General features: G+C 35.7%; 1 protein-coding gene across 2 annotated transcripts in view; it reads right to left on the reverse strand.

Annotated features, from left to right (window-relative positions):
• The window catches only part of SLC8A3 (solute carrier family 8 member A3), a 209,738-nt gene that overhangs the window by 9,459 nt on the left and 175,644 nt on the right, over positions 1-24,635 (reverse strand). For both annotated transcript variants that reach the window (XM_031952608.1, XM_031952607.1), the window contains exon 3: positions 11,896-11,999. In XM_031952608.1, coding sequence (XP_031808468.1) covers positions 11,896-11,999 — 104 coding nt within the window. The remainder of the gene's footprint in view (positions 1-11,895; positions 12,000-24,635) is intronic.

The following is a 24,635-nucleotide window of genomic DNA, read 5'->3' on the forward strand; positions in this document are numbered from 1 at the left end:
GGAAAAATAGACACAGAAGATACTTGGATCACAGAATGTAACCCTGGGCTTGATTAGACAGTATAAGTATAAAAGGGTTTAATTTCTACTACTTCATTGGCATAGGTTACCCAACCTATAAAAATAGGTATTTAAAAAAAAAAAAAAAAAAAAAAAGCTTGAGGCTACCCAATGAACTTAAGTCATGCTCCCAAATGACAGCTTCCTGAATTCAAAAGCCTATGAAAATGCATTTTTGCATCTAATTTAAGCTTATAGGCAGATCAAAGTTGACATCCATGAAGGGTGGGGTAAGAGTAGGCAGTTAATAAATTTTGGAGAAAAAGCTTTTTCCTCTAATTTGAAACCCTGAAAAAAAAATTTAATTAGTGAGAATGGTTGAAGATTTTGGTAGGACTCCATATGTCAGAATTAAACCATGAAAATTATCAGAGAAGGGAAAAGTGGGACAAGTGAAGATAAAGGTTCTGAAACTAAATGCATTTCTCTTCTTTTCTTGTCATCTTGCCTTTTCTTCTCCTTTTCTTTTTCTATTTCTTTTCCTCCCTTCCTTTCAAATAAACACAGATGGATTTATCTACATCATTAAAAAAGGAACTCACTAAAATAAATGTGTGATTTACATTGAAAATCCAGCTTTAAGATTCATGGGTGGTTTCAGCTACTGAAAAATAATGTAGCACATGGTAGGAAGATCTTTGTCCGTTTCACAACTTCATATGGTACTTCATCAAGAGGTCTGGAGATAAACGTATATGTGTGTGTGTGTATATATATATATATATATATATATATATATATATGATATTTTCTTAATAAGTAATAAAATATCTTCTTATAAAACCATATTTCCTCTTGCCTTTACCCTTTCTGCACTAAACTAATAGCTGCATCTCCTCTCTTATACTCAAGGGAAAGGCAATGCTAACTTTTTGCCTTGAGTCTAACTAATACTTCATAGTTGGATTCTACTCATAGAAGCATATTCTAGACTCAGGAATGAATTACTCATTCTAAGCCCAAAATTTATTTCAGAATCTCTTTGAAATTAATTTGATTCATTTCATTAGGGCATTCTAACATCTCTGTTTCTAGTCAAGAGAAAAACTTCAAATATTTCTTTGAGGTTACTTACACATTTCTTCATATAGGTGGATATGAAGGTCAATGATGACATTTCCAAACATTCTAGCAGCTTGGTTCTCAGCACCAGTCAAAGGGTTTTATGTATAGTAAGTGCTTAATAACTGTTTTTTGAGTTGAATGGAATCGAGATAGAAAAGTTCCAAGCTCCTAAGTTATTGCATAACTGTCTTTTCAACAATTTGAGAGGTTTACCCACACATCCTCAAAATTTATCTGAAGAGCTTGTTTTCAGATGCTATATAGTTCAGTCTCTCTTTCTCCCATAGCTTAACTGAGATATCGGGTGAAACAGTATGAGGGAGGAGTCTTGTTCATATTTTTTATTTCCCATCCAAGAATCAAAAAGGACTAGCTAAATAATAGGTCCAAAGAATTTTACACATGGAAGGAATCTTAGAAATCATCAAAACTAATCCCTTTTTCATGAATCCTTTCTGCAACATTCCTGACAAGTCCAAACTCTGCTTGAACACTTTCCATGAAGAGAAATTCCTTCCCCCTCAGGCAGGCCATTTCATTTTTGGATGTCTCTGTCAGGAAATGCTTCCTTATCTTGAGCTAAATCTGCCTTTTAACCTTCAACCACTCCCCCTTTTCCCATCTGGATACACAAAAAACACATCAGCTAATTCATCTTTCATATGAAAAGCTCTTCAGACATTTGGAAAGAGGAGTGATGTTTCTGCCTCCTTCCCTTATAATTGCACGTTAAAATGATACTAAGGATGCCACCTCATATTCAAGACTGTAAAATTGGTGAAATGAGAACCCAAGCCTTTGAAGAACTTGGCAAGATTAAATATTTTAATATCCCCAAGCTGACTGCAAAACCTTAATCCCCACTGACCCAATGAGTGTCCTTTAAAAAGGAGCGAAGGGCAGAAGTCATCTGAAAGCTGATAGAAAAAGAAAAGGAAAAACAAACCTCTTACCTGAAGTCAATAGGAGAGCTGTTTGTAAATGGAAACCATATAGGAAAAAGAGAGAAAATGGAAGAGTTAATGTCCCATGTGGTAATATTTTCTAGGTTGTTGGGATTTTTTAGAGGTGCCAGAACAAGGAGAGCAGTGCTGTTAGTAGGTGAGAAATCTGCAGCCACAAATGAGCCTGTGCAAAAGCAGTAGGATGCAAATGAAGCTGATAAGAGGGTTGTCCACTGGGGGCCTAGGATTCCAGATTCTCTCTTTTTTATTCCCAGTACCTCTGGAAATGGAATGGAGGCCAGGACTGAGTCAGGGTTAGAGTAAGACTTAGGCTAGGGGAAGAGGAAGGGTTGTGTAAGACATAAGGGCCTGAGTTCAACAGTACTAAAAAGAGGAAGTAAAGATGAAGAAGTCATCAAAAACCAAAGGGAACAATGCTAGGCTTGCCATCATTGTTGGGTATAGTCAAAGACATGAACCCTAATGGTAATCCTACATTCTAGTTTGGAAAAATGAAACAATCATTAGTTCTGTGCTTCACCTCATAGGGCAAACCAAACTTCCTACTTCAAGACAGGGCAACTTCTCAAACTGTCCACTGGACCTAAATACTTACAAAGAGCCTCTTGGCTATTGTGTCAAACAGCTTCTGTCCAGAGAGAAGAAAGAGAAAGATACTTTATATATAGTATTTGCTACCTTTTATTCTTTTTTTTCTGTAGATGTAAATAACAGTAGTCTCAGGCAGCGAGGTGATTCAGTGGTTAGAATGCAAGGCTTGAAGTCAGGAAGGCTCATCTTCCTGAGTACAAATCTGGTCTCAGACACTTCCTAGCTGTATGACTCTGAATAAGCCATATTACCCTGTTTGTCTCAGTTTCCCCATCTGTAAAATGAGGTGGAGAAGGAAATGGCAAAAATCACTCTATTATCTTTGTCAAGAAAACCTACTAGGGATAATAAAGAGTCAGTGAGGATTGAAAAATGACTGCACAACTGAAACAGTTGTCCCTGTAATTAAAAGCTCTTTTTTTGGACAAAGTCCTCCTTGTGTTTCAAGATCTAGAACTAACCAATTTTTTGATAATAGAACACATTGTAGTTTCATGTTTTAATTTCACAGCATTTCACTTTAAGGAATCCAAAGCACTGTTTCTATAGGGCCTCTGGGATGGACAAAAATAGTCTATGCTATTTTGCTGGTGTGAATTATTGGAAAGAAGACAGGGGATTATGAATTATATTAGAATGAAAGTCCCTAGGAATGGAACTCAAGCCTTCTGACTCAAGTTTATTATTCAATGCCATTAAAGTCAAATGTGATTTTGCTTCTGGAAAAAAAAAGCCTGTGAAGAGGAAAAACAGAAGCTGCCTCTTTCAGTTCATTGACTGAGCCCAAACACTCAGCTAATTGGCCACCATCCCATGGAAATGACTAATATGGTCAGATTTGACAGATATGGCCTCTCTAGGAAATACCCAGGGGCCTGGGGCAAGGAGCCCTAACCTTCCATCTGTAATATTTCTCTTAGGAGGTAGACCTCAAGAGCAGGAATCAAAATCAAGATCATAGGACCCCAAGATCATAGCTGACTAGAATTTCACTAAACTCTGACAGTTTTTCAATAAATCTGAATCATGCTGCTAAACAGCTGTTAAGTAGGTCAAAGAAATTCAGGTAGAACTGACCTTAGTGATTTGAACTCTGGGAGGCTACCCCTTTTAGAGACTAATGCTAGGGAATTGTGGGAAATCTGTGGGAACACCGATATGTAATTGCGCTCTCTCTCTCTCTCTCTCTGTATATATATATATATATATATATATATATATATATATATATATACATTTATACATTAGTATATATATATATATATATATATATATATGTGTGTGTGTGTGTGTGTGTGTGTGTATGTATGTATGTGTGTGTGTTTGTATCTCTCTCTCTACATATCTGATCAGAGAAGAATTCTCTGATCATGCTCAAAGTGCTCCAGGGATGAAAAGGAAAAAATGATTTCTTCTGTAAAGAATCAGGAACAGCATTATAGTAGTCTCCACAGATTCCAAGCTTGATGCCTCATCATGGTACGGAGGTGACTTTGTGCTGTCAAAGACTATACAAGCAAATTAAGTTCTAGCAGATTCTACCCTGCTGCAGAGGCTTATGATTTTGGCACAGAACAAATCTGCTTCCTGAGGACCAAAGACTAATCATCAATTGGTCATAAAAACCCCATGAAACATAGTTTCACAGTACTGGGCAGTCCTCTTCTTACTTTTGCAATGACAGTCGTAGGGTAGTGAAAAAAAGGAATAAGGGATGCTAAGATTTAGATAAGTTTTAACCTATATATACATTTTAATTTGGCTGTTGATGCACTAAATGTTAGATCTTTCTCCAATAATTAACAAGTAACATATTACCCAAGAAAAGGAATCTTATCAAAGTCATCATTCTTGCTATAAATGAAATAAGATAAAAGAAGGAAGTTGCAGATAAAAAGCAAGGATGGCTCACAAATTCTTCTTTGAGAAACAAATAAAGGCACTGGGGGAGATGATTTTATCATGTGTCCAAGTGCAATAGGAAACAAAATTTCATTGGACAGCTCATATTGCAGTGCTCATGGTAATTATTTGCAAAAAGGTCAACATGAAATAACAGTATAAGCACCAATATTTGTTGCAAAAAATTAAGAAGGGAAATTCTGGGAACAACCTGATTAGACCTGCCAAATTAAATCAAAATACAACTGAAACTTTGTGACTTCAGTTCACAATTGAGAATAAGTGAAGATGATGAAAGAGGGAAAAGACTTTTAGGTGACACAGAAATCTTATTTCTCTACATCATTCATAGTTTGAAAAAAAATGCTAGATAGATACTAGACATAATGAACAATAAGTAACATAACCTATGCAAAAAAATAGAAATTGGTTAAATTTTAATACACAGAAAATAACCCATTACTGAGGTGAGAATCATTCTTGATTCAGCTGTTTGTCAGACTTATAAGGACAAAGCTCAAAACTACAAAAAATAAAAATAAAAATTAGAAAAATGTGTAACAATTGAAACAATCCTAATTTTTTCAAACAAATGCAATATTAACTTATTCAAACAGAGTGTTCCATATGGATGGAAGAAAATTTATGTATAAAATCTATAGAAATTATATATGTTAAGTTTAACTGATGTAGTTCAATTGTAAAAACGAGATCAAAAGAATTTTTCAATATATTATTCAAAAAACACTCTTTTCTAAGCTGAGAGACATATTAACCAAAGACAATAGTAGTTTAGAATAAATACTCATTAGTAAAATCCTACAGAGTATGATAATGAAAAATTATAAGGAGTAGCACTTCATAACATGGAGGAAAATACTAAAAGGTAAAACTAATTGAAAGAAAAATTGGTCAGAGACTCAACTAAACAAAGTCATCCTGAAAGCATTTAAGGATGAAAATGCAAGGAGGAAAATAAACAAGAAAAAACAGGAAAAATCTGCAGATATTTTTAATAAATTCTTTTCAACATTGAGGACATTAGAGCCCCCAAGCTTAGACATTAACATCACAGTTCCAGATGTACTTATACAATAAGCAGAACTGGTGTTAAGGAAAAGAAAGATAGAAAAATCAGTTGAATTAGGCAAAGTATATATAAAGGAAGACTGTGCTGGATCATTTGGGAGGGTATTGAGCAATCATTTCACAAAATTACTAAAGGCAAAGAAGATACCAAAGGCATAAAACAGATCTTTGACATTATTAATGCCAAAAAATTTTAAGTTTACTGAGAGACTATTAATATCTATTGACATATTCTACTTTATCATTTATATGATTTTGAGATCATTTATACATGCTTCAGGAGAATTGAGTCAATAAGGGTATTGGCAGGGGACAGTCATTTTTTTGCAAGTGAAATCTCATGGTAGACAACATATTTGTCATCACATAATTTTTCAAAAGTACAAATCCCCACTCCCTCTCTCTTTCTCACCAGTGTGACCCTGGATATATCATTCAACCTCTCTATATTTCAATTTCCTCACTATGAATTGAGGGTGTTGAAGAAGATTCCCTCTAAGGTATTTTCTAGCCTTAAATCTGGGATAGATGACCTCTGATCTTCTCCCAGAAACAAAGATCCATGTAAATATTCTACTGGTGGTATTATATATAAGCAAGATAAAAAATGTAAATCTCCAAAGACCTGAAAATGAGTATCACCTAGAGGGCAATATACAGGTTCATGGTAGATGTGAACAGACTGCAACATTTAACAAATAAGGAACTTCAAAGAAGACTGCTAGCAGGGAAATATACACTAGGAAATTATGATAATGATAGAGCATAAAAGCTGAAAATCCCTAATGTTCTAGCAAGATTGTTGTAGCATCAGGAGAAAATATGAAATCCTATCCCCAGCATGTTAGGTAGGTCTCCAAGAAACAACTTAGGAAAGTAAGAGTCACATAGGATGAATAGGATCTTCATCACTAGAGTAATCATTTAACTTTATGAGATCACAATTCCATTTGAGTTTTGAAATAATACAGATCTAGGGTGCTAGGATTTATCAGACAGACAAACGGAGGATGCTTAGATTTTCTGCTGATATGACCAGCAATGGTAGCACATACCTGGGGTCCTTGCTGCAGGGTAGACTAAGGCTAGTGGATCATTTGAGTTCAAGTGTGCTGAGGAGCAATAGAGCTAAAGCTGATCTGGTGCCTGCAATAAGTCTAGCACCAATGTGGCAAACACCTCTAAGTGGAGGACTACTAGATTCCCTGAGATGGGGCAAACCAGCCCAAGTTAGAAAAACAGAGGAAATGAAAGCTTCTGTTGCTGGATCTGTATTGAGTCAGGACCCATGAGGGACCACTACACTTCCATATGTGATAGGGAGACCCATTATTTAACAAAAGAAAAAAAAAAGATTCATTCATTTAAATGAAGACCTTGGCCAATGACAGTTTTTGCAAGGGGCTTCATCATAAGAACTTGATCCTACCTTAATAATCAACGAAAACTCTAAGGAATTCCCAGTGAGGCTGGGTCACAATCCAAGGCCTCAAGGATAGGATGTCCATATTTTCATGTTATTCTTAGATTCCACACAAAGATCCAAGAAGATACCTTGTAAGAAGTGACCTGTCTAACTTTTCCTTTCTTCATCGAAATTCTATATCCTAACAACTTCTACAATAGATAGTTGCTGGCAAATAAAGCTGAAATTAATGATAATCTTCTCATTTATATTTATTATAAGCACTACAAAATGGCAAGATATCCCAACTAGTAATATTTCTTTTGTTTTTTTGTGAAACATTGATACCAATTCCCATGAGTTATATATAATTGACAAATTAATATGCTCAAGTCACAGGTATAATCATGTTGCTTCCCTGTTCAAGAACTTTTTTTTTCCAGCCAAACTGGACTACTTCCTTTTGCACAAACATGTCACCTCCTGTTTTCCTATATTTAAATAACTCATTCCCCTTTCCCTGAAATGCATTCCCTCCTCATTTCCCTATTTAACAATCCTTCAAAGCTCATCTCAAGGTTTATCTTTTCTATGAAGCTTTTCTGGGTCTGTACATCTATCTCCCTAAAGTTACTAAATTTCTGTCTTGCCAGCTCTTTCCAGAGTTTTTTATTCAGTCTTTCCTTTATTTTTGTCACTTCCTACCCTCTCTTATCTTTATCTTTATTCATCTTATGTCTTCCCTTCCTCCCCTATAGAATTAAAGCCCTTTGAAGCTTGGGCTGTATCACTTTTGTCTTTATTTCTCCATTACAAAGCACAGTATTTACACATAAGATCATACAATCATAAATTTAAGGCTGGAATAGAATAGATACCCAATCAATATTTGTTGACTTGAAGCATAAGACCTGAAAAAGGAAGTTGATAGCATTATGTCAGACACAATTCAGAAAAATTCTGTAAGGCCTCTATTCACTTAGTTCCCAGTTTGACATAATTCCACCAGTTCTCATCTCTCATAGGATTTTAACAGAGAAAGGATCTTTAAAGATGATCTAGTCTACCCTCTTCATTTCACAAATGAAGGCTGGAGACAGTCAGTATCTGACCTGAGGTCACACACTCATGAGTAGCAAAATGGAGATTCTTAAACTCAGGTCCTACAAATCTAAATCCATTGCTCTTTCTACTTGCATCTCTATCCTTATAATAATTCTAATGAAGAATATTGGGCATGCGTTGCAAAATTCCCATCCCAGCCTCTTATGTATCTGATATTGCTCCTGACAGTGCTCTCCTCCTCCAGGCCAGCTGTGTTCCTTGTGCCTTGTTCCTCCCCCATCCAAACAGCTCATCCAGAGCGTTTAATCCTATTTTTGAAATCTGCTCTGTTCTCTCAGCCTAGGGTCTTCTGTTTCCAATCTAGTTTCTTCCCATAAATGGAATTATAATTTTGGCAAGATGGAGGGACATTTAAGGCTCATCCAACTGTACCATTTTAAATACTTTATGACCCTCATTTCAAACACACACACCTAAACTATTAAGATAATGAAAACCACCTCTTTCATTTTTGCCTCAAACTTTTAAAACAGCAGAGATCTCAAGATAAGGGTTTGCTGGTTAGTTTGCCATTGAGACTCAAAAGGGAAACTTATCTCCCATTTACTTCTGATCTTATATACAAGTAGTAGAAGAAATCTAAGAAACAAGAAACTACACCCAGACAACAGAACAAAAAGTGAAAAAATTCCCTTGAACCTTTATTTTTAGGAAAATGAGTTTCTGAATTCCTCTGCCATTCTGATATCTTGGTCACTGTTTCACAACAAGATTCAGATCTAGCTTTGATTCAGAATTCTCCTGACAATTTTCTATCCTAACTCCTCTAACCAAATTAACCACTCCAAAGCATTTGCCTTCTGGGATTAAAGCTTTTAACCAAAAGGAAAGATGCTAACAAGAGATCAGTGATACTTTCAATAGTTGTTTGCTTTCTTTTTGGATGATTTTATGGTAAATTTGACTCAGATTACTGACCCCCTTGCTATTACTGAGGTGGAGAGAGAAGGAGGAACAGAAAAAAGGGCTGATTAATCTGATAAAGAGAAGAATGGTAAAATGTGTCCTTGCTTCTTTCTACTTTAAGCTGTTGCCAAAACCCATCACCATCTTCTTGCCAACAGTCTGTCAAGAATTGTTGAGACATTTTCATTTTTACCTATGCAGTTTTGACTGTCAAAGTAGAGGGAAGCAGCTTATGAGGGCCTTAGGGCTGAAGATGTACCATATTTTAAAACTTTCATTCTAGAGGTTGGGGGAAGGGAAATGGCAGGCCTTCGGGTAACCATGGTGTTTCCATGACAATGCTGGGGTAAAGTGCCCAAGGGAAAAAAGCCATTTAGGGCAGTATCCTCAGTCTTTTGCTGAGAAATTTTTCAGAAGAAAGGTAGAATCCTCTACAATTTTGGGTGGGAAGCAATAGAAATGAGGATTTCTCCATACTCTAGTCTTTCTTCTTCCTGGTAGAATTGTTAGGTCAAGTTAAGAGAAATACTCAAGTGATGGGGAAGGGCAGAATTGAAAATGGATGCTGGATAGGGAAATAAAAGTTTTGGATCATCAGTTGTATAAAATCTATAGGTATAACCTATAGGTCACTATAGAAATGGCAGAGCTTTGGGACTATCAGATCTGAATGTAAGACAAAAGCACTAAAAGTTCTGAGATGAGTCTGTAAGTGAGTCTTTGAGATACTGGTTGTAGGATTTCTTGCATTCTTCCTTAGGATTCTTGGAAGGAAAAAGGCACTATTTAATATCAGTATCATTCTTTTATTCTAGGGGAATAGAAGTCTTCTATGATGACTGGCACCTTCTTGAGTAGGAACATATTTCCTTTTGCTCCACTGATAGGGTACAACAATTTGTCAATAATTCTAAAGTCTTCTGGCTTTAGGATCAGTGATCCTGAGGTCCTCTCCACTGCCCACTCCCACCACTGCATCACTCCCCCCTCTCCCCTGACCTTAGAGTTATTGTTCTAATAATCTGTCAATGATTCTAAAGTTTTCTGGCCTTAGAATAGTCCTACAAACATTACTGACTGTCAGATAGATAATCTGTTGGTCAGTGATAACCAAGTTCCTAAAACAAGTGAATAGACCATTTCTCAGTTCTACCTCTAGGATATAAAATTAGCATATCAGTGACATGAACTGGATAAATTTGTCTCCTTGCTTCTGGCTCTTTGCTAAATTCTTTTAGAATTTAGCCTGCTTCAAATGGCATTACAATTACAATAAAATTTGCCCCTTGACTCGGAGATGGGTTCAAGCCTGCAAATTCTTTTGAGATACCTCAGGACACCGGTCTGTAACCCTCCAACCTTTTGGGCTTCCTTCTGAACCTCAACACCAGTGTCCATTGAAGCTCACCAAACCTTAACCTTCATGAAGAGGAGCATAAGCAGATGCCTGGACCTACCTGGACTAATCCTAAAATGAAACCATACCCACTATCCTGGAGTTTGTGTATTCTTGGATCCTCACATTCCTTTACCACTTTAATCTCTCCCCAGACTTCCAAAGCAGTGGCCTCCAATAGTCCCCTTGCCTTTCACAAAAGCCAATCCTTACATTCAATATGTAATCTCATCTTCTTGGAGCCAGTGGATCAGCAGTTGAACTTGACCTTAACTCACTGCTTATTAGCAAAAAATATTTTTTCCAAGATCATTTGAAGTGGGGTGGTAGAGGAAGAAGTATGGAAACTGGAAGTACTTGAAAATTAGCAGAATTAAAAGTTACAATGCCCAATCTTTTCCCCCATCTAAAAGAAGCCATCCCTGAAAAATGGGCCAATCTTAAGAAAGGCTAGGCCATCTCCAGTTTCTAGGATATCCAATAAATATGAAATTTCCAATGCTTTTGTCACATCTGGACTTTGTATGTATGTTGAGACAGTGGTGAGAAAGTGGGACATAACCTTATTACCAAGGGGATACTACTTTATCTGCAACATAAACAGTAAGCATTAAGATATCATCTGGTAGCTGGAATATAGGTGGGCAGAGATAGTTGGGTATTCTGGATTCCTAGCTCTTTTATTTCCATAGGTAGCATCCCTATTCTTTGCCTTGTTTTACCATCTATGAAACAGAGGCAAGCAGGCACACTTACCTCAGTCCAAGGACCAGGGAACATGTGGTCAGCCTGCTGAGCACTCATTTGAGGGGGTGGAATGCAGCCAAAAAAAAAACCCATCAAAGCATCCCCATAACACACCCAGATCCTTCTCCCACCCCCACCCCCACCCCAGCCCAGACCTACTTCCAAAGAGCTCTTGAGCAGCATTCAATCCAGGCTAGTGGGTAAGGGGGGAGGGAGGGAGGGAGGACAGACATGCATTAGCATCCCTCTCTTTTCCTTCTCTTCCCCACCCACCAAGGAGTTTGCATGAGAAGAGATTGAAGAGTGGGGGAAGGGAGGGAAGAATGCATCATCAGAAACACAAAGGAAAGAAAACTAAAGGGGGAGGGGGATTAATCATAAATTGGGGCTGCTGCAGCTGCACAGAAGGTGGAAAAGGAGGACTGGAAATAAGCTAAGGCTATAAAGGCAGAGATGATACCGAAACAGGGTGAGAGCGAGAATACAGGACAAGTAAAGAATAAAAAAAGTCCATTGGTCTAAAAGAGGAAGGAGGAGAAGGGAGGAAAAGGGGAGAAAAATAGAGCTATTTCATTTGCTTTTTTGTTTTTAAAATTTTCATTTTTAAAATTGTTTTTCTTTCTTTCTTTTTAAGAATCTCACACCTGATATTCCACGTTCCATCCATTTCGGTTCACCAAGGGCAATGAAGAAATTCTCTTGCCTTTCGTATTCCTCCTCATCTACTATTTTAACCCTTACGGTTTTCCTGTAGGGACAACAAGAGAGACAGTGTGTATAGTGGGTTGGTTGGCTGGTCTCCTGGAGTGCATTCTGCAATATAGTACCCATTGCTCTCATCACATGCAGCCCCATCCCGCCATGGCCACTGGCAGGATTTTGTTGGTTTTTGTTGGTGGTGGTGGTGGTGGTTTTGGCTTTTTGTAGGTTGGGGGTTTTTTGGTTGTCATTCTAAAAATAATCATAATAATAATTGGTCTCTGTTTTTCTTAACATCTCAGTTGTAAATCTTACAGGTGAGTGGGGAAGGGAGTTGGAGGAGGCAGGAATGATAGGTAGGAGGGGAGAGGGAAGAGAGGGGTAGGAGAAGACAGGGAGAAGATTTAGTCCCTGCTGATGGTTAGTGGGAGGTATCTTTCTGCCACACACATTCCATCTAGCATCACATGGTATTGATGGCACTCTGTCAACTGACTGTCGGCCAAGATTGGGCAATATAGCCAAGGAGATAATTTACCTCCCATGAGTCTAATATCCGTCTTTCATGAAAGATCTAAACATAATGAGAACAGGGAGCTGGAGAAAGAGAGAGGGAGAGAGAAGCAAGTCTTCCTACACTGTCTCTGGCTCTAAGATGGCTGATTGTATACTATGACTTTTTTTTTTTCCTGAGTTTTGTTGGTTGTTAGAAAAGATGTGTCAAAGGTACCCTTTGACAATTGCAATAGACATTTAAGTTGCCTGTAAAGCAGAATTATGTACATTGAATCCTAAATGTTTGTTAACTTACATAATTATGCATAACATATAAAATTATATTAATATAAGTGATGCTATATCCCAAAGTTGGCTCTAGTACATGGCTCAATCACCATGGGAAAAAAAAAATACCCCAGTGCCTAACACAACATCTAGCTTATAGCAAGTGCCTAATAATCGCTTGTTGACTTGACTTATCTTGATACAAACAGAGGTAATTTTCTGACTCTGAGTAGCTCAAAAAAGTATAGTTTCTTTTTTTTTTAAATGGAATGTAAAATGGAAGTAAAACTAAAGGAAAAGCCAGAGGCAGGAATTTTCTGTTATCATAACCATTATACACCTACTGGCATACAGCTAGGCAACCTCCATTGTTGAATTGTTCCTTTAAAACACACACACACACACACACACACACACACACACTCCACAGAAGCAGCCACTATCCTCATTTATTTTTAGCTGCTCACATTGGACTAAGGCTGAAATGGCCCTGAGGGCTGAAAGGACTTGAACATTTCATAAGCCTGAATCTTTAGGTATCTACTGAACTAATTTCCTACTTCATTTCAGCGAAATTTTTAGGTTTGATTTTTTGTTGTTGTAAGGATCACTTGTTCTACATGGATGCCAGCAATCTAGCTAGGCTTCTATTGCGTAGGTAGATATTTCTGCATACTTGTGCACAGCTACTTAGGATTCTTGTTTGTTTATGTGTTTCTATGTATTTTCTCTGTCTTGTTTCCTAATCAAAGGTTTTTAGCCTGTTGACCATGAATTCATTTTTTTAAAATATTTTGATAACAATATTTCAGTATAATTGGTTTCCTTTAAAATACTATTTACTTTATTTTCTTCATTTAAAAGCTTTATTTCATAGCTTTTACCTACTCCCAAATAACTCATGAAAAGCATCTATTTAATCTAATGTAGTAACTCAGGAGTTGGGAGGAAAGAGAGAATGGACATGTGGACATGTATAGCATTTCTTTCTTTTCTTTCTCTTCCTCAACAATCAAGGAATTTGTTTGAGAAGCCATTGAGGAATGGAAGAAGGAGATATCATTAGATTGTTAAATGATCAGTAGCACAAAAAAAGTTTTAAGAACCCTACCTTTTAAATTTCAAACTCTTTGAGGACAGAGACCAATATTCTCTGGAAACATGTTGTTTTGTGCCCTAAGTGAAATATTTCTTTCCTGGTTGTCAGCCATCCAGGGGTAGGGAGAAAAGCCTCCAATGTAATATTGATCAGAATATTTTCCTTATACTTTCTTCCCTGTCTTTTCTGTCTTTCTCCTTTTCTCTCTCTCTCTCTCTGCACCCATTCTCTTGGCCCCCCTCTGATTCCACAAAGAAAGCAAGCACCACTGAAGAGATCCCTTATGGGTACCATGTGACAGGTTGATGTGTACGGCAGTGTTAAGGACAGAGCAGAGAAAGAGAGAGAGAAAAAACAGGAAGAGAGGATAAGAGGGAAAAAAGGAGAGTGGATAACAAAAGTGAGAAGAAAAGAAGGTGAAAGAAGAAAGATTGTTAATGTTAGTGTGGAGGACAGGGTACTACACCTTTCTGTAAACTCATATCCACCATGCGGGGCCCCATCAGTTCAATGAAGTAATTCTTGTTTTTCTCATATTCCTCATCATCAATTACCTTGATGTGAATTGTTTTGCTGTGGATGGAAAAAAAGTATCATAAGCAGGCAGAAGTGGGGCACACTAACCAGGAAAGGAGAGGACAAGAGTTTTTTTTTTTAAAAAGGAAGAAAGAAAGAAAGAAAAAAAAACTGAATGAGACCAAAAGGTCAAAGTCAACTCAAGCACCATACAACGTCAATGCCTAAGAGAATATGCTGAGGACTCTCCTAAGCTTAAACTTCAAAAGGAACCAGTTACAGTTTTTACAAATCTCAAAGGAATCGACAAGTAATAGCCAGGTCTTTGAGCCCAGAAAAACTACAAAAGTTCCTCAGTTCCATGTAGATAACTAAAATAAAACATGGTTGACTGAAGCTCTATCTGAAATCCCTTTCTTAGGAAAAAATTAGGGTGGAAGTAGAAGGTCAAGGATTGTTAGGCCAGACTTGTTTGGGGTTCAATTAAATGTTCTATTTGTCTTTTTAAAAAACTAACAAATTATGAATTCCTTTCAAGCAGGAACTGCTTTTTGGGATGGAAAAGCTGGAAGACCTCTGTACCTCAACTGCCTTGTATAATCTCTTACTGTATAACACTGTTGGTGTAATACAAATATTTATTGAATTGAATCATGAATTGTCCTCAATATAATCAAAACTTCCTCCCATAGAGATGGATAATATTGCTGATTTGGTTAGGTGAAACAATGTTCTTTTGATTTGTAGAGGAATTGGAATAATAGCTTTCCAGGAGAAATTTAAGAGCTCTGTCATGCCTTTTAGTGAAATTTGTATTCCCAAATCTGATGTAATTTTATTTACCTATTATGTACCAGTGTCTTCTCTATTCTATTTTTCTGTCCATTTAAAAAAAAAAACATCAATATGTTTATTGGCTGACGAATTCTGCTCAAGTAAGATGTACCAAGTCATTACAGGGCCCTTAATTGTCCACCTCCTAAACATCTATTTATTTATGCTGTTTACCTAGAGTCAAAATTATTTCATCATTGTTAAAATGAAAAGTCATTGGTCACTACTCCAAAAACCCATACTGACTAGTCATTGAATGAGTAGCTTCAGCCTGGGGAGAGGTCACAAAAGATAGATTGTGAGCCCTTAAAGACCATCATTTTGGGGACATGTTGCCTTTGATCTTCCTACAGAGAAGAGAGTTGATATCTCAAACATAGTGGTTAGGATTTGGTAATGGGTCAGCCTAAAGAAATTTTCCCTATTTTTTATTGTCATGAAGAATAATAAATAAAAAGCATAATAAATCTGTAGAGCTTGAAGCAGTATAGGCTAGAAACGAGGACTTCAGTAAAATGTATGTTATTCTGATTATAAGTATTCCCTCCAGAGATATGTATTGCAGCCTCTCTGCCTTTGGTTAATAGATGGGCTTCAAGACTTGCATATCTAGTTTCAAGACAAACAGCAAATACACCACTGACTTTAATTTAAAGTCTTTCCAGGTTGATAGGACCAGTCAGAGCCATAATCCATTGGCATAGTCTTAAAGAACCCAACTTCACTTTCATGGTCTAAGACATTAGAGCAGGACTTCAGTGGAGAAGAAACAGAAATAGTTTCAAGACAGTTTTAAGAGAAGTCCATGGAAGGAAAAAAACCCAAGTTATTAAAGAGAGTTGGGGAAATGCAATAATTTCTGAGTATGATGTCATGAAAGTCTGTCATATTTTCCTAAAAAAAAATCCCCCTTGTTCCTTTTTCCATACAATATGTGCATAAAACAGTACAGCCTTTCTTGGCTTCTCTTCTGTTATGCGTAGAATTATCAAATCCAACCTTCATTCTTACAGAAAACAGAGATGAAAGATTAGGGATTAAATTGCAATTAAAAGCTTAAATTAGATTTTGGGTAGAATAAATTGATGGAGGGAAGAAGCATTTATGTAGTGTCTACTTTCTGTCAAAGTTTTGCTTTACAAATATTATTTCATTTGATTCTCATACTCTGAAAGATAAGTGTTCTTATACTCATTTTATAGTTGAGGAAACAAGCAAACTGAGCTGTATGCCTAGGGTCATGGAAATGTCTAAGGCCAGATTTGAATTCAAGTCTTCTTGACCAGAAACCACTGTGCCAGCAGCTGCCTCAAGCTACCTAGTAAAGTTTCCTTCCCCATCTACAGATGGAGTAGATAGACATGTTGCTCTATTATTTGAGATTCAATCTTACCCAGAGGCTTGCTAAATTGAATTCTGAAACTAGTCCCTATTTTTGCTCATAATTCATGTCATAAAGAACAAGTAAAATTCAATGAAAAATTTCTAAATTATGTGATTTCCTATGAGTTTTTAACTTACAATTAATTACAAACATCTTTGCATAAAATACATTATAAATTTAATATAATTACATATTATATATAAAATATAAATAAATATATAATAAAAATACATTATATCTCTAATTCAGACAAATATCAATCTCAGCCTGGTCAGGAAACCTATCAGCATAAAGAAATTAAATATTCTGGTTTCTTTAGTCCTCAACACCAGAAACTGAGGGACATGGCAGGATTCTCTGTCAAACTATGTTTCTCAGAAAAGTAGTGAGCATGCAGGTTTTCCAAATTCCACACACATATATGCACTGTGTCATAGGCTTCTTCATGTCATTTCTAACTCTATAAACCTTCCTTCAGTCTCAAAATTGAACTGAAATAAGGAAATTTAAAATTTGATGCAATTTACTATTTTAGAATCTTTATATCCAATTCATCCACCATTCCTTCTTTCTCCTCCCATCTCTGTAACCATTTATGTAATACCCTTGGAGCCAAAGTATTCTAAGCATGTATTCCTAAATTTAATCTGGCACCTTAAGAGCCAAGAGTGCTTTGAGAGGTTTCTAGTGACTACTCACACCTCCACTACAATTCTTTCTGTTTAAGCAAGTGCCAGACTATGCAGAGTTTTGATCCCAAGAAGCACTATGACATAATAGCATCAGTAGCCAAGATGGGATTAAGTTAGTGCTTACCCATGTTTTGTTGGATCATAACTTAGCAGATTCACTTGTGCTAGGGACACACTACTTTTCAGATCAGACCACCCCTGGGTCTCTTTCATCATTGGAAGACCCCAGCCTTCAGTGGGGAAAACATACTCCAGCTGAACTTTTGAAATTTATTCTCAAGATCTTATGAGTTAATGTTGGAGATAATGTGGATAATCACAGAACCACTTTACTCTGCTTGTTCCAGAGAACAAAAATAGAACCAATCAGTAAAGTTATAAGGAAGTGGATTTCAGCACACAATAAAAAAGAATTGAGAAGTCAGAATCTCAGAATTGGAAGGGACCCTCCACTCCAATTTGTGCCTGAAGAGGAATCTCCTTTATGATTTACTATCAAATGGGCACCAATTCTCTGCTGAAAGATCTGCAGTAAGAGGGGAGCTCACTACTCATCCTACTTTCATATATCACTAATTGTTAGAATGTTTTTCTTTAAATCAAGCCAAAATGTTCTTCTTTATAACTTCCACTAATAAGGGAAATGTTATTCCCAGCTTTAATCTCTGGAGCCAAACAGAAAAAAATGACAACTATCAAGTCACCTTCAATTTTCTCTTCTTTAAGTTATAATTCTCTATTTCTCTCAAGTAGCATTGTTTTCAATCCCTTCATTGTACTAACCATATTCCAATTTGTCAAAAACTTCCCTAAAAAGTCAGTCCAGAATTAACCAAATGAGGTTTAAACCAAAACCAAATGAAAATATACAATATTTTCATACCTAGCTTAGGAATTTAGTTACTTAGTTGGATAGCAAAAAGTATTGGAGCCTGATGACATAAAAATGGCAAAAAATCAAGATTCAAATTTGTTTTATTATATAAGAGTTAAAAAATAATACATGTAAAATACTTTCTAGGTCTTAAAGTCTTATATAAATGCCAGCTATTGTTACTATAAGAAGGCCTTTATAGTTTTGAGATATTAAAGAGTAACCCAAAGGGCAGTGTAGATATATACAAGGTGTGAGATGATAAAATGTTTTTCAACATTGGAAATGAGAAATTATGAAAGAGAAGTGGAATATTCCTATATCAAAGGAATATATGAGCAACAATGAGGATTGACTGGTCTCATGATGAAATGGAAGGATATTAAGTAGACTATTAAGTAGAACATCAATGATAGAAGGCCTCTGTATTCCACTAGCAGTTTCATAATGCAAGAGTCCTGGTGGAAGCCCTGTGACAAGAATATGAACAAGAACATAAACAAGAACTGCACAAAATGTATAACTTCTGACAGAAATGTGATGGACACAAGATGCAGAATAAAATCTATATTTTTGGACATGATTGATATAGAAGCTTGTGTTTTCTTTTCAGTGGAGAAGAGATAGAAATAGAAAGAAGAATGAAGAATGAATAGTGTTCCCTCCAAAAGAGAAGAACAAAAGCAAAGCCAGAAGCAATCACAGTCAGGATAGCTTTGAAATTTGCACGGTGAATTTGTTATGTCTTTTTAAAGAAATCCAAATTCTACTTAATAGAAAATGACAGTTTTCCCCTCCTAGTATTCTACAGAGTATAAGGAAATTACTCAGTATTTATTAAATTCTAATTTAAAAAGAAAGAAAAAATAGAATGGCAAACATAGGAGGGCTGCAATCTAAATTGTTGCAGGCAATTCCCAAAATGATGAGATCATAGTTTTACCTGAATGAGTAAATAAGTGGTCATAAGGGATAGATTTCTCTATAAATAATAAAAATATTAAGCATAACCTTATGAATCCTCAAAACATGTCCTACTTTATCTTGGTATTACCACTGGATATGTAAAATAACTCTCTCAAAACACATTGTTTTCAATTTACAAACTGAGGCTGATAATATTTCTCAGTGTCTAAAGCTAAGTTGTCCAAAAATAGCTTAAGCAATATCATGAAGTAGTGAGTTTTTCCATCAGTGACCCCTTGTCAGGGATGATATAGATAGAAAGTACATTTTCCATGGAAACTGGACAAGAACTCTGAGATCCTTTCCAACTCAAGAATTTATGATGTTAAGAACCTTTATTTCTTGAATTTTGATAATACATCTTTAAGAAAGGGATAACCGAATCCCACTTCAAGAAGGTGACATACTAACCTCTATGACTCCCATTTTTCAAAGTAACCTTCAAGGCCAAGTCTTGGGTTAGGCTTAATGACTTCTTCCTTTCTTCAAATTTCTACTTTATAACTCTTTACATTATCAAAAGAGGTTCACTAGTTCTAAATTTATCATTTTTTTCAGGCCCAGCCAGAGTTCATAAATCTTCTTTATTCTGGCATCCAGTGATAAAAGATGGATAATGAACTTCTGAGCTTTTCCCTGATGCTTTTGGAAACCTCACACCCTAATCTACTCCTTTCTCATCTAAACTCTACATCCTTGCTGATTAAGACCAACAACCCCCAAGATCTAAGATTTCAGAGTCTGGATAAAGTGAAAAGAGAGCTTTATTATAGTCATATCATGTTGGTAGAGCAACCAGGTAGTTTCAGGTTCTCACACTGGGTTTCCTTAGCTGTGACTTGGAAAACTGACACTAATTGCTTCCTCTTAGGAATAAGTAGAGACCTGAGAATGGATCACTGGAACTCCCTTAAAAGTATCTCTGACTTCGTATTAATTGATTTACATGTGGGACAGATACTAAAGTTAAGTTGAATTAATGATAATAATAGCCAACATTTATATAGCACCTACTATGTGCTGAATACCACACTATCTTATCTTACTACATTCTCAGAACAATCCTGTGAGATAGGTATTACTATTATTTCCATCTTACAGAAAAGTAAAGGGAGGGAAACAAAGGTTAAGTGACTTTCTCAGAATCATACAGTTAATAAGTATCTGAGCTCAAATTTGAACTCAGAATTTCCTGACTCCAGGCCTGGTACTCTATCCATTGTACCACTTTAGCTGCCTAGATATAATAAATATTAAATGTCTTATTCATGGGATTTCATATCCCACTGTGCTCTGCATCTAGAGTATTGAGTTTAATTCCATAAATATATTTTTTAAACTTTAAACAATTTAAAGCTTAAAATTTAAATTAACTAAAAATTAAACTTAAATCATAAGTTTTTATATTTATTTTATATTTAAAAATTTCTCTTTTATTATTACAAATATGACAAACATCAACATTTCCCTATACAAAAAAGGAAAAAGAGGAATGCATATAAAATTGTGATTCTCCATTCTTTTGACATTTTTGTATATTTTAAATTTAACATGGTAATTTAAACACTGCCTTGCATATCTATGTACCCTTCTTTTTAAATGATAGGTTAATATTTCTGTAGTATTATCATTCCCTCTACTTCTCCCTTAGTTTTCTCCTTATTTTTAAATGATTGATTGATATTTTTCTTTTTATGTAGTATCACTATCACTCCCTCTACAACTTCTTTACTCTCCCCCTTATTTTTAAATGATTGATTTTTTTTCTTTTTTTGTAATATCAGTATTACTCCCTCTATCACTCCTTTACTCTCCCCTCTTAATTTTAAATGATTGATTGAAATTTTTCTTTTTTCTTTTGTAGTATCATTACCATTCCCTCTATTTCTCCTTTGCTCTGTCTCCATCAAAAGTGTATATATCCTTTAGCAAATCAGTTAGGGAAGGGCTCTTGTTTTTTATATTAGTTTAATTTCTTTTTCTGATATTAAGCTACTTAAATAATATATTTCTATTATTATTCTATGGGTAGTTTATTTTTTTAATCCATTTCATTTGTTATAAACTTTCTTGGCATATAATTGGGCAAAAATTTCTAATAACTTCTTTTATGTCTTCATTTGTTATAAAGTCTCCTCTTTCATTTCTAATATTGGAAATTTCTTTTTTTTTTCCTTTAATTTAATCTAATTTAATTTAATTTTGGTGAGGCAACTGGAGTTAAGTGACTTGGCCAGGATCACACAGCTAGTAAGTATCAAGTATCTCAGGTCTGATTTGAAGCCAGGCCAGTTCTCTATCTGCTGTTAATACTTAGCTGCCTCTTCCTTTTATTTTTAGCCAGATTAGGTAAATTGATTTACTTTATTCATTTTTCCTCTCTGAAAAAGTTTCCAGTTTCAATTATCAATTGAATTTTTGTGGTTTTTAATTTTTTCCATCTTTTTTATTTTCAGAATTTCTATTTTTGTGTTTGGTTGTTGTGTATTTTTTTTGTTTTACTAATTAGTTGGGTTTTTTTAGTTGCATACTCAATTTATTAATTTTATGTTTCTTTCTTAGTTGTTGAAAGTGTTGAAAGTTAAAAATACCCTCACCTCCCCAAGGGCTGCTTTGGCAGCATCCCAAAAGTTTTGTTATGTATCTTCATTTTTCTCATTTTGTTTGATGAAATTATCCATTGTTTCAACAAGCTTATTCTTTGACCCACCAATTCTTTAGGGTTAAATTATTTAGTTTCCATTTAAATTTGACTCTTTTCTTCAAAGTCCCTTAATTGAGAACAGATTTTATGATACAGGGGTCAATAAATGATGTGTATAATATTTTTGATTTTCTGAATCTCTCTGATTTTTCATGCCCGTCGCATGATCACTTTTAGCAGAGGTAGACACTGTCTCAAGAGGGACATGGATGAATTGGAGGGTATCTAGGAGGCAATCAGTTTGGTGAGCAGTCTGAAAATCATAACAAACTAGTAATAGAGCCACAGAGAGAATACTAAGGGCAGACTTGATTTTCTTCAAATGGTTTTAAACTGTATGCAGAAAAAGGAATGAATTCTTATTTTTTTTAAAGTAGTTTTGCTTCAGGATGCTTTGCTTCTTCTGAGGGCAAGCTAACAAGCAATGTCCAACTGGGAGGGGGGGATAGGGAAATAAGCATTTCTCAGGAGGCTACTGTGTGCCAAGCATTGTGCTAAGAGCTTTATAATTATTATCTCATTTGAACTTAAACATAACCCTAAGAGGTAAGTGTTGTTAATTATACTTATTTTACAATTGAAGAAACTGAGGCAAAGGTAAATTAAGTGATTTGCTGTGAATCACATAACTAGTAAGTGTCTACGACTATATTTGAGCTCTGATCTTCATAACTCCAGAATCAACACTCTTTCCACTGTATCACCTAGCTTCCTAAATGACTAATGTTTACTGACTCTACACTGCTGACATATTCTCCGTAGCAATTGTTAATGGGGCCAAAATCTTACCAGAAACGCATAGTAGATAGTTAATAAATATTATTTGTAAAAAGAGGAAAGGACCTATTTTTACAAAACTACTTATAGCAGATTTTTGGGGATGGATAAGAATTGGAAATCAAAGAGATATTCATCAAATGAGGAATGGCTAAACATGTTACAGTATATGAATGTAACAATATTATTGTGCTATAAGAAAAGATAAGCAAGATGATTACAGAAAAACCTGGACAGATTTACATGAACTGTAACTGTACACAGTAACAGCAACATTGTTCAATGAAGAATTATGAATGACCTAGGTATTGTCAGTAATACAATGATCCAAGACAATCCCAAAGGGACTCATGAAGAAACATGCTATCCACCTCCAGAGAAAGAACTGATAGTGTCTGACTACAGACTGAAGCATGCAATTTTTTCACTTTCTTTTTTTTTATTTGAGCCTTCTTGTAAAAAATGACTAATATGAAAATGTTTTATATGATTGCACATGTCTGATTACTTACTATCTGAGGGTGGGAGGGAGCTGAGAAAGGGAAGGAGGGAGAGAATTTGGAACTCAGAACTTTTATTAAAATGTTTTAAAAATATTTTAACATGGGGGAAAATTTATATGTGTGTGTATATATACATACACACATTTTTTTATCAGAAATAATCATGAAGATACATTTTTAGGTGAGATTACTGTATAATAAAATCTAACTGAGAATCCTATTGTGTCTACTAGCAATACAGCCATAATTGTTGGATCTTTATGGGAAGAACACCAACAAAGATAATATGTCAGGTGACTTTCTTCTCATCTCCTTCACATCAGAACATCAACAACCATTCACAGGTACTGTTCACTACAACTCATACTTGATTGTCCCAGGGGATTCAAGGACATAGCATGTAAGGATGATATTTAGAGATTGAAGATACTTCAGAAGTAGGCCATCAAGGCCAATCCCCTTATTTTACAAATGAAGAAACTAAAATTTTCCCAGGATCACACAATTACTAAGAGTCTAACGTAGAATTTGAATGCGAACCTTCCTCACTTCAACTTCAATACTCTATCTACTGCACCACCTGGTTAAAACATTGGTTCTTGCTTGAATAGCTTTTATTTCTATGGCTAAGAGAAAAAGGAAAATTTAGAGCAGTGCCTCGGACATAAGTCTGTGTTTCTCTGCTCTGGGGAATAATAACTGGACAACATGGTCATGAACCATAAGAAGTATCAGAATAACCATTCTCAGGAAAGCTGTGAAGTTTATATCTGCAGGAGTGACCATCCTTTTGGAAGGAGTAATGAGCTTAAGCAATGCATGTCATGCCCCTGTTCAAAAATATTGAATAGATTTGTAATGTAGAGATCATACAAAGAGAAAGGGACTAGATCTGTGATTTCATTTGGTCCAGAGAGCTCTTCTCCCAACATAGGGCAGCACTTTCACAACAATTTAGTCTTAGAGTTGAAATTCCTCAATTTGTCATTAAGGTTATCTTACAATCTGGGTCAATCTCTATCCATCCCACTTCTACTAAGTATATATGACCTAAATATGTAGATCAGCTAGATGACACAGTGAGTAGAGTGCTGGCCCTGGAGTCAGGAAGGAGGGCCTGAATTCAAATCTGAACTCAGATACTTACTATATACTACTCTGTAGGTGAGTCACTTTACTTTATTTGCTTCAGTTTTTTCATCTGTAAAATGAGCTGAAGAAAAAAATAGCAAACCACTCCAGTATCTTTGCCAACACACACACACACACACACACCCCAAATTGGGTCACAAAGAGTACGACTGATTGAACCACTCAATATGTAAATCTTCTCCTCCAGCCAGTCTAGTCTATTCACTGTCCTCCAGTGAGATTATGATCATTCCTTCTGTGCCTTTGATCTTGATTTTCCATCTTCCCTTCACCCAGCCAAAGCCTATTCAATCCTTCAGGGTAGAAATCAAGAATTATTTCTTGCTAGTTTTCTTTGACTGGTCCAATCCACAGTAATGCCTCTTGTCTGACTTTTTAAGGTAAGTAATTGTCTCTACCAC

The sequence above is a fragment of the Sarcophilus harrisii genome, chromosome 2 (genome assembly GCF_902635505.1).
Source record: "Sarcophilus harrisii chromosome 2, mSarHar1.11, whole genome shotgun sequence".
NCBI lineage: Eukaryota > Metazoa > Chordata > Mammalia > Dasyuromorphia > Dasyuridae > Sarcophilus > Sarcophilus harrisii.